General features: G+C 52.3%; 1 protein-coding gene across 1 annotated transcript in view; it reads right to left on the bottom strand.

The window, feature by feature from the left end:
- Positions 1–516: 516 nt before the first annotated feature.
- Positions 517–10,687, bottom strand: part of TTC7A (tetratricopeptide repeat domain 7A) — a 127,690-nt gene continuing 117,519 nt past the window's right edge. The window contains exon 20 of the mRNA XM_076000720.1: positions 517–913. Within this exon, the coding sequence (XP_075856835.1) occupies positions 875–913 (39 nt within the window). The 3' untranslated portion in view covers positions 517–874. The remainder of the gene's footprint in view (positions 914–10,687) is intronic.

Below are 10,687 nucleotides of genomic sequence, written 5' to 3'. Positions count from 1 at the left end.
AGCTGCCAAATCATTGCACCAGGTGCACAGAGGAGCGATTGTGACAACGAAGGCTGCAGGCGTTCAGAGGAGGGAGAAGGCAGCGCAGCCCGGGCCTGGGTAGTAGAGGATGGCCACGTGCAGGAGGGCAGCTTGGCCGGCACCCAAGGGACCAGGAGGTGGAGATTGGCAGAGGAGAGGGAAGAGGGTTTGGGACAAGCAGCCCTATCTGGGCAGAGGCCCAAGGCAGGAGTAAACATTTGCTGGGGGGAGCAGAGGAAGCCTGGACCAAGGAGAGTGGAGGGCACGAGTGAGGGAGGGCATGGGAGTGGGGTGAGGGTCCTCAGAAGCCTGGGACCACATGCCTCTGCCCAGGGAGGCAGAGCCTGTGCACCACGGCCAGTGTCTCTGCAAAGGCTGGAGAGATTCTAGAGTTGTTAATAAATAATTAGAAGGAATCTTTTTTTTAACAACAACAACAAATAAAAAACTAACAAAAGACTAATCAAAATGCTTATATTTTGTTATTTTTTAAAAGAAGAAAAAAACACCTCCCTTCTCTAGACTTACAGGCCTTATAAAATGTGTGTCGGGGCAAGGAAGGGACAGCTCTCCTCTCCCGGAATCTGTTCACATTTGTGGGAGGAACTCTCTGCACGGCATTCCTTTGGAGCAGAAAACAGCCACCTGGCAGATCTGATGGATGTCTCAGGGTAGTGTCTCTTGTCCCACTTTGATCAGAATGTGGCTGCAGGGCAGACGGTTTCAAATCTTATTCTCCAAGTGGGTTGAAGTTCCCTCCGCAGTCTGCAAGGGAGCCGAGTCTCAGGCGCGGCTGGTAGTCAGGGAAGCGGCTGCAGGAGAGTGAGGCGGGAGGTCACAGCGTGTGTCTCTGTCAAGGCTTGCTGATGGGATGGTAGGGGAACCCCTCGAGCTAGCAAGAGGAAGAGGGGCATTGTGTCAGAAGGATTTAGAGGTACCATACGACAAGAGGGTGCACCAGGGGCTGGCAGGAGCCATCTCTATCTCTCACTCTCTGGGTCTCTCAGGACTCAGAGTCCCTCTGCTTCTCTCTCGGGCCTGCTTTCCTCCCCCTGGAGCTGACTTTCACTGCCTCTTTGTGTGTGTAGGATCAAACGCGGCGACCTCAGCCTCTCCTCACATCATTTGCCGAGCAATACCCTAAAAGAATGTAACCAGCATCTCCTTGGTTCAAGTCTCAGATTCCCAGGAGAGAGAATCCAGTCGGCCAGCTTCAGTCAGGGGTCCACCCCTCGGCCATCAGCTGTGGCCAGGAGGGCCTGGGCCTCGATGCAGACTCCGTGCCAGGCCCCCACTGTGTGGGGTGTGCGTAGCTGGGGTGGGGGCAGCTCCCCGTGTGCTGGGAGAGAATGAGAACCCTTTCAGAATAAGAAAGGGAGGGTGTCCTGACCAGCCTGGGGCAGGGGGCGTGTGTGGGGCCTGCAGAGGTTTATGCCTGGAGGTGGAACCACTGGAGAACATTCCGCAGGGCCACCTGGACTGCCTTTGTCCTGTGTCCATAGGGGCGTTCACTGAGCTTTGCTTTTGGCTCCTTGACCAAGGGCTGGGCCTCCTTTCTGGAGTTGGGGGTGCCTGCACCTCTGACCTGGCTTTCTTACCAGGACACCCTTATCCTCCTGTGTCATTTTGGGTGGTGTGACAGAAGCACTGCCCCAGGTGTAGCAGAGGCTGCAGGAACAGGGTAAGAGTGATCTTACTTGTCCTCCTTGCTGTATCCCAGTGTTTTTATATTAATAGTAGTTCATATCGATTGCGGGAGACTTTCCCAGAAAGACCAGAGGGGCTCTGAATGGCTCTTTCCTGCCATGAGCCTAACCCTGGGACAATATTTCCAAGATGGAAGAAGAGGAGAGGTGGGGCAGACCTGGGCAGACGTTGACCCTGAGCACCCAGCCACCAGGGCTGAGGTGCGCATCAAATCCAGGAGGGCTTAGAAGGGCCAAAGGGCGCTGCAGACATGAGGAACGGTGGTGTTAACTGGGCTTGGGAGGCACTTACCGCAGGGTCTCAAACAGCCCGCCCCGCCTCCCCTCCACGCTGACCGCTGGGATGCTGGCTTCTCTCGGTCCCTGCCCTGGTTCCCCCGGGCATCCCTCTGTTCCTCCCCCACACACCCCCACCCACCATCAACTGTCCTCTCAATTTATCTGCAACGTAAGGGGCTGTCTCTTCTTGGCTGCAAATATCTTGTGCTGTTTCCTTGTGCACTTCCCTGTCCGAGCATGTCAAAAGTCACAGGACTGAGGGGACAGCTTGTCCTCCCTCCCCCTTTCTCCTTTTTCCCTCCTTCCCCACTCCACCCTCTCACGCTCTCTGGGCCTATAGGCGACACCTTCCAGACGGGAGGCTGAGTGGCAGGCACAGGCTTTGAAGCCAAGGGCCACAGGTGGCTCAGGTGATGGTCCTGTCCAGCATCATCTCTGAAGTGCCCGATGCCACCCATCTATGGCAGGGAGCCGTCCGGTCTCGGGCCCTCAGGCCTAGGATTACTTTGAAGCTCTAGTGTCTTAAAACTACACTTCAAAATCTACAAGTTTGGAATCAGAGGTTCTTTGTGCTTTCTCTTTATTACAGTAAAACACACAACATTAAATTTACCATCTTAACCATTTTTAAATGTACTGTAGTTGAGTGGTATTAAATACATTCTTAATGTTGTGCAATCATCAATGTCCATCTCCAAAACTCTTTTCATCTTGTAAAAGTGAAGCTCTGGACCTATTAAACATTAACTCCCCAAACTCCCTCCTCCCAGCTCTTGGCAGCCACCATTCTACTTCTGTCTCCACAATCTTCACTACTTCTAGGTACCTCATGGAAGTAGAATCATACAGAATTTGTCTTTTGGCGACTGACTTGTTTCACTTAGAATAATGTCCTCAAGGTTCATCCATGTCGTAGCTCATGTTAGAATTTCATTTCTTTTTAAGGCTGAATAATATTTCATTACATGTATACACCCCATTTTGCTTGTCTAGTCGTCTTGTCTATAGATAGTTTGGTTGCTTCTGTGTTTCAGCCATTGTAAGTAATGCTGCCATGAACATGGGTATCTCTTCAAGACCTTGCTTTCAGTACTTTTGGTTATATGCCCAGAAGTGAAATTGTTGGATCATATGACAATTTTTAATTTTTAGAAGAACCACCATATTGTTTTGTACAGTAGCTGTATCATTTTATATTCCCAGCTACAGTGCACAGGGTTCTAATTTCTCCACATCCTAGCCAACACTTGTTATTTGCTACTTTTTTTTTTTTTAAAACAAGGTCTCACTCTGTCACCCTGGCTAGAGTACAGTGGCATCATCATAGCTCATGCAACCTCAAACTGTTGGCCTCAAGAGATCCTTCTGCCTCAGCCTCCTGAGTAGCAGTGACTAAAGCATGCACTACCATGCCTGGCAAATTTTTTCTATTTTTTGTAGAGATGGAGTCTCGCTCTTGCTCAGACTGGTCTCCAACTTCTGGCTTCAAGCAATCCTACTGACTGGGCCTCCCAGAGAGCTAGCATTATAGGTGTGAGCCACCCATGCCTGGCCTAATTGTTGGTTTTTTGATAGTAACCACTCTAAATGGGTGTGAAATGGTATCTTGTAGTTTTGGTTTTCACTTCCCTAATAATTAGTGACATTGAGGATCCTTTCATGTGCTAATTGGCCATTTGTATATCTTTGGAGAAATGTTTCCTCAAGTTCTTTGCCCATTTTTTTTTTTTTTTTTGCCAAATTTTTTTTTTTTTTTGAGACAGAGTCTCACTTTGTTGCCCAGGCTAGAGTGAGTGCCATGGCATCAGCCTAGCTCACAGCAACCTCAAACTCTTGGGCTCAAGCAATCCTCCTGCCTCAGCCTCCCAAGTAGCTGGGACTACAGGCATGCACCACCATGCCCGGCTAATTTTTTCTATATATGTATTAGTTGGTCAATTAATTTCTTTCTATTTATAGTAGAGACGGGGTCTCACTCTTGCTCAGGCTGGTTTCGAACTCCTGACCTCGAGCAATCCGCCTGCCTCGGCCTCCCAGAGTGCTAGGATTACAAGCGTGAGCCACCGCGCCCGGCCTTTTTGCCAATTTTTGAATCAAATTTTTTGTTGTTGTTGAGTTTTAGGAGTTATTTATATATATGCTTGATACTTCCTTGATACATCTCACTCTTGCTACATCCCTTATATATCCCTCTTGATACTCACCTTGATACAGCCCTTATCAGATGAATGGTTTGCCAGTATTTTCTTCCACTCTGTGGGTTGCCTTTTATTCCTCTATTAATAGTATCTTTTACTGCGCAAATTTTTAAAATTTTCATGAAGTCCGATTTGTCTAGCTTTTCTTTTATTGCCTGTGCCTTTGTTGTTATACCCATGAAATCATCACCAAATCCAATGTCATGAGCCTTTGCCCTATGTTTTCTTCTAAAGTTTTATTGTTTTAGGCTTTACATTTAGATCTTTCATCTTTTTGGTGTTAGTTTTGGTATATAGTGTTAGGTAAAGGTCCAACTTCATTCATCTGCATGTAAATATCCCCTGAGGTGATGGATATCCCAATTACCCTGATTTGATTAATTCACATTGTGTGCCTATATCAAAACTTCACATGTACTCTATGAAGATAGACAGCTATTATGTACCCATAATAAAAATTTAAAAGTTAAAAAAAATCATTTGACCATGTATGTGAGGATTTATTTCTGTGCCATCTACTTTATTCCATTGGCCTGTCAGTATGTCTGTACTATACTGTTTTTTTGTCTTTGTTTTTTGAGACAGGGTATCACTCTGTTGCATGGGGTAGAATGCCATGGCATCAGCCTAGCTCACAGCAACCTCAGACTCCTGGGGTCAAGCAATCCTTCTGCCTCAGCCTCCCGAGTAGCTGGGACTACAGGCATGCGCCACCATGCCCAGCTATTTTTTCTATATATTTTTAGTTGGCCAATTAATTTCTTTCTATTTTTAGTAGAGATGGGGTCTCACTCTTGCTCAGGCTGGTTTTGAACTCCTGACCTTGAGCAATCCTTGCGCCTTGGCCTCCCAGAGTGCTAGGATTACAGGCGTGAGCCACCACGCCCGGCCTGATACTATACTGTTTTGATTACTGTAGCTTTGTAGTAAGTTTTGAAATCAGGAAATGTGAGTCTTCCAGCTTTGTTCTTTCTCAAGATTGTTTTGGCTTGACTCGGTGGTTCTTAACCTAAGTCGCATGTTAGAATTTTCCAGGGAGCATTTAAAATCTTGGTGCCTGGCATCTCCCACACGGACTTCCCACCTCGCCAGTCCACACCCCAGTGATTCCAATGAGTGGGCACAGTTGAGAACCAGCACTGAGATGGTGTGAAGGCACCAGTAACCAATAACTCTGGGCTGGAACACAGGTGGTTCCCCCAACACTAAAAGGTCCCTGCCCTAGGAAGTTATTCTCCAGGTATGAAGATGATCCTGATCCATTTAAGCATCTGGCTAAAGAGGGGTGGGAATTTTCTGGGGGAAGCTAGTGCCTGGAGAATTCCCAAGTGGTGGTTGTTCTGGGGAGAAGGAAAAAGCAGGGCATTTCTTGCCAGCCTGACTCTTGGCAGGGGTCCCCACAGACCCTTTGGTTTTGGCTAAAGTCAGGGCTATAGACAGGCAGAGCCTGCCAGGCCCAAAGGGATGGGTTTGGGCTCTGGATTGGCCTCGGGGCTGCAGGGCTGTCCATCCTGCCAGGCCTGTCCATCCGCCCTCTCCTTAGCAGGGCTGGTGGGCTTTGGGGGCTACTGCCTGAGACCCAGATCCCAGCTGGGCTTATCTGCAGCCTCCCCAGAGAAAAAGCGACTCTGGATGGCAGAAGGAGCCCAGGCTGGAGCTGTGGGAGGCCAGGAGGTGGGGTGGGGTGTAAGAGAGGACAGGGAGGGAGATGGGAGATGGGGGGGTGCAGAACAGCGATAGAAGGGGCTCGTGGGGTGGACACTGGAGCAGGGCCTCCCAGCAGATGTTCTTCATCACCTTGTTAAGAACACCTTTGCCCATATTCAAGTCCAGAGAAAGGCACCATCCTTTTGAAGAGTGGTGGGGTTCAGCGGGGCCTGACCGGCATGGCAGGGAGGGGCTGCCAAGGCTGCTTTGGGTGGGAGCATGCTCAGTTCCTGAGAACTGCGGGCAGCTCTGGCAAAGTGTAAGGTGGGCGGTGGAAGGCAGGTTGGGGAGGGCTTCTATAATAGAAAGCATGGGAAGGACTTGCAGGGTCTTGAAGGATGAAGGGCAAGGAGTGAGCCCCAGTAGGAATTCTGGGAAGAGGTCTTGCTGGGTGTGAGAGGGTATAGGAGGGCATGGTTCTTTGAAGCCCTGGGAGACCTGATAGACTTGCAGGAAGAAGGAGAAGAGGAAGGAAAGCAAACAAGGACCTAGGGAGGTGTAGCTCCCAGATCAGAGAGCAACTCTCTGCATGGAGGAGAGTGCCCGCCCCAGCCTAGCACAGCCCATGGGGGCCTCTGTGAGCTCAGCCCAGCGTGTGCAGGGCCGGGCTGTGCAAAGCCCCTGCAACCTTGGTGGGGGCTGTCAGGGGTGGAGTGTGTATGTCAGGCAGGATGCCACCACCCAAGCCATTGAGTCCTGGGCCTTGCTCGGGGTAGACGACTGAGTTCTGGCTCCTGCGATGGCTCCAAGCCTGGCACAGACAGGAGCAAGGGAGTTGGTAATGGCCTCTGCCTGCTGGGGCCAAGCTGAGGCAAGTCAAGAGGTCACAGTCAGAGTGACAGGAGACTACCCAGGTATGGAGGCCATTTGTGCTCCCAACCTCCATGTGGGGCCGGGCCAGAGCTGCTCTTCTTCAGCAAGAGCCTCCCGCGCCTGCTCCGATTCCATCTCAGCACACGTGCGAGGATGAAAGCAACGAGTGAGACTCTAGAATCCCCCGGGCAGGTCTCCAGGTGCACAATGCACAAGAGGATGGTGCAGGGATTCGGACTGAGCCTCTCTCTGGGGTGGCCAGGGCTGTCGGAAACACACACCCAGGGGCCACCACATCTTCATGGGGGTCACTGTAAGGATACGGGAAAACCGCAGATGGGAATCCTGACCTCGAAGCCAGGCTGCAGGGGTTGGAGGGTCATTCAGGACAGAGTGGAGCCCCAGGGTCCCATCATCTTTCTGTGCCTGGAAGGTGGGCAGCCTGTCTTTTGACTCCAGAGCTCTATCCTCACAGAGATTCACCAGCTCTGCATTTTGCTTTTACCTTCCAGCTCCTACCAACCCGCTCTGGTCTGTTCTCCTCTGCTCGAGACTCCTGCCGCTTTTCAGCCTCTGCTCCCAGCGCTGATGGTCCCCTCTCACGCTGGCGTCCCAGAGGCCAGGCCTGGCAGTGGAGAGGGACGGCTGCTCCAGGCAAACGACACTGAGGAGAGGGGCAGTGGAGTGGCGCGTGTGGTCCTGGGCTGGAGGAGGACGATGCTCTAGGGAACAGCAGTGCCCAACCGGAACTGGGTGGGAGCAATGTCACATTTCCTCAATTGTCACCTGCCTGTGGTTAGGGAAGGGGATGACCTTTGTTCTTGGTAAAAACACAGAGGTACTAAGGGATAAAGGGGCATGATTTATGCAACCTATTCTCAAATGGCTAAAAAAAAAATGTGTTTTTAAAGAAGTCCACAATGACTTAACCTCTTGCCAAATTCCTGACAGTTAAGAAAGTGAGAGACCGAGAGAGTGAGCGAGAATAAGAGAACAATGACAATCCTGGCAACCCTGTAGGCTGCCCCTGCCTGGGGGTGTCAGGATTGCTCCGAGCCTGTGGGCCCAGGGAAGACGCACTTTGGTTCTGGAACTCAGCCACAGTCCTGTCAGCTGGTGGTCGGGACAGCGGAGGCCCATGGCCCAACACACACCCCCTGCAGGGCAGCTGTCCATGCTTCCAGGCATTCTGAACACCCTTCCTGTCTGGGGGATGGCCAGCCTGTGTGACCTCTGTTTAAGAATCTTCGCCGGCTGAACGGGGCCTGGGGTGGCGGGCAGCACTGAGTGCGTCCGTTACTCTCCACTCCAGCCAGCGGGGTGAAACTGGGGCAGGGGGTGGCTTCTGGGCACTCAAGGGGCCCCCGGACCCCTATGTCCTCCCCTGGGGTGCTCCCATACAGGACCCCTGGCGATGCCAGTCTCCTTGGATCCCAGCAGGGTCCTTCTGCTGCGGGGATGATGGGAACCAGCGCTGCGCAGTGTCTGCCCACGGCACAGCACACAGAGCGCCGGCCCTGCGTCCTCAGGCCCGCCCCATACCAGGTGACTGTGAGTGGCCGCACTGTGATCGCTTCACTTTTCTTGGGAACAAAACCTACCTCCCAAGCTTGTTGACTACGAAAGGAGTGATTAGGAGGAAGAGTTCACAGACAAGTGAAACACCTTATAAGCAGCACAGTGTGGAGCTATGTTAGTATTGTCACTGTCTCTCCATTCCAAGAGGAGAGTGAGGACAGGAGACCCTGGGATGCACCATAAGGGGATGATGATGGTGAAGGAGAAAGGAGGGACGTCCAGGGGGTGTGTTCTGTTGTCTGCCCCTGCAGAGGGCCCAGAAGAGCAAGGCGTGGAGGAGTGACAGGCTGGTGTGGGTGCTGGAAGGGGCCAGGGCACTGTCCCCTGAGGACTCCAGCTGCCTGAGCAGCCATGCATTGTGTCCTGTGGCCCATGCCTTCTGGTCACAGCCGACTGGGTCAGGAGAAGGCACCTCCCCAAGGGAAGTCAGTCTACCGGCTGCTGAGTAACCCCCAAATGAGCGGGACCAGTCGGATCCTCTCATTTAAGACTCAGCTGCTCAGGGAGGAGTGACCACAGTGCTGTAGGAGGCAGGTCAGCAGGAGGGCTGGGGTAGTGCTGAACATGGGCTGGGGGAGCAACACCTCCAGTGAGCAAAGCCAGTAAGCAGGGACAGGAGCGGGGAGTGGACAGAAACATAGAAGACAGCTGCTCACATGTACTGAGCATGTCCCATGGGCCAGGTGAGAAAAAAACTCCTGATGTTTTTTTCTCACATCATCAACATGATCAACAAAACAACTATTCCACTATTATCCTTATTTTACAGATGAGGAAACAGGCATGCAGAGGTTAAGCAACTTGCTCAAGGCCACACAGCCAATCAGTGGTAGAGCTGCACCTTCAGGCTTGGGCTGGTGACTGCAGTGTCACCATGCTGCCTCCATCACGGTTGTGCAGCTGCTTTGGCCCCGCCCCTGCCGGGCCTGTGCACTGCAGTTCAGAGAGCTCCCTCTTGTCTCTTATCTTCAGTGGGTCTCTGTTCTTTGCAATGGAAAGAGCCTGGTGAAAATTCTAAGAAGTTTCTGGCAGGGGACAGCAGGGTACTTCCCAGTCAGGCCCCCCCCAGCCTCCCAGGATCCTTTGGATCAGTACCACATGGGTTAGTGCCACAGGTGACTTAGTTGTGTGGGGTTGTCATCAAGAGCTGGTGGCAAGGGCTGGGCACACGGGCAGGTTTGTTTAGCTGGAGGCTTCCCAAGGCCAAGAAATATTTGCACAGTGAGGACATCTGAGTGGCGGGTGGGGTTGCAAATGCAACAATGAGCACTTTGGTACCAGAAGGGAGTCTGGGTGGTGGGGGCTGAAATTCCATTCATATCTGTGCCTGCAGATAAACTCTATTAATACTGAAGTGCACAAGTGGGAGCCGTGTCCTGCGAAGTGGTGGTGGTGGGGGTTGGAGGTCTATGGGGGCACCAGCAGCCCCAAGTCTGTCCCCAAACTAGCCCTCATGCCCGCACAACAGTTCCGATGAGGGAGTTGGCTTCCCTGCTCTCCATTGAGGGTTTGTGTGTGACAAGCCATTTGATACCAAGTGTTCACTGAATCACTAAAGTTCCTTTATGGGTTACCTTAAAAAAAGGTGACAGCAAAAGAGAAGCTGGGCACCCAAAGGCGCTAAGCAAAGCCCTTCCTCACGGGGACAGCAATGCCCAGTCCCAGAGCAGGGTGGAGGGAAGCATGGAGGTAGCCAGGCCGCCAGGAGGCTCAGAGTAGGAGGTGGGTCTGGACAGATCTAGACCAGCCCTGAGTTTGGGGGGAAGCCTCAGGGCAGCTGTCTTTAAAGTGGGGTGGCTGCAGCCTACAGCAGTGATCCCTGGGGTACACGAAGAAAAGAGCTATATGAATTTGCATCATTCTTTAAAATTGGTTTGACGCATGTTATAATAATGATATCCAGTGTATTGGCACGTGGTATAACGGATCTATTAAGAGTGTACTGGCATGGACTTAGAAAAGGCGGTGACCTGGGTGGCCTGGATCCTCCCCCCACCCCGCTCCTGGTGCTTCTGGTGCAAGGCCTGAGGGTCAGTCTCTCCTGCTCAGATAGCGAGTCAGCCCTGGCCTTTCCTGGCTGTGCCCCAGAGGCAGCAGGGGGCCTCAGGTCCACCTGAAGGACAGGGTGGAGGCCAGAATCAACCCCGCCTGGCTCCGTGCCTCCTCCTGCTCCCCTCCCGGCTTCAGCCCCAACCTCACCGGGTGACACTCTCACCAGCTCAAATCCAAACCTTCCCAGAGGACCCTCCCTCCCTTCCTTCCTCCTCCACACTCCCTTCCAATCCCAGGCCTTGGCCCCAGAGACTTCTCTGGCCTCTCTCCTGCAGCAGCCCCTCCTCTCCAAGGCGGCTGAAGGCCTGTCTCGCGGCTGCATGCCCAACAAAT

The sequence above is a fragment of the Microcebus murinus genome, chromosome 3 (genome assembly GCF_040939455.1).
Source record: "Microcebus murinus isolate Inina chromosome 3, M.murinus_Inina_mat1.0, whole genome shotgun sequence".
Lineage (NCBI taxonomy): Eukaryota > Metazoa > Chordata > Mammalia > Primates > Cheirogaleidae > Microcebus > Microcebus murinus.
Note: the sequence above shows the minus strand (reverse complement) of the source record. Positions and strands in the feature narration are given on the sequence as shown.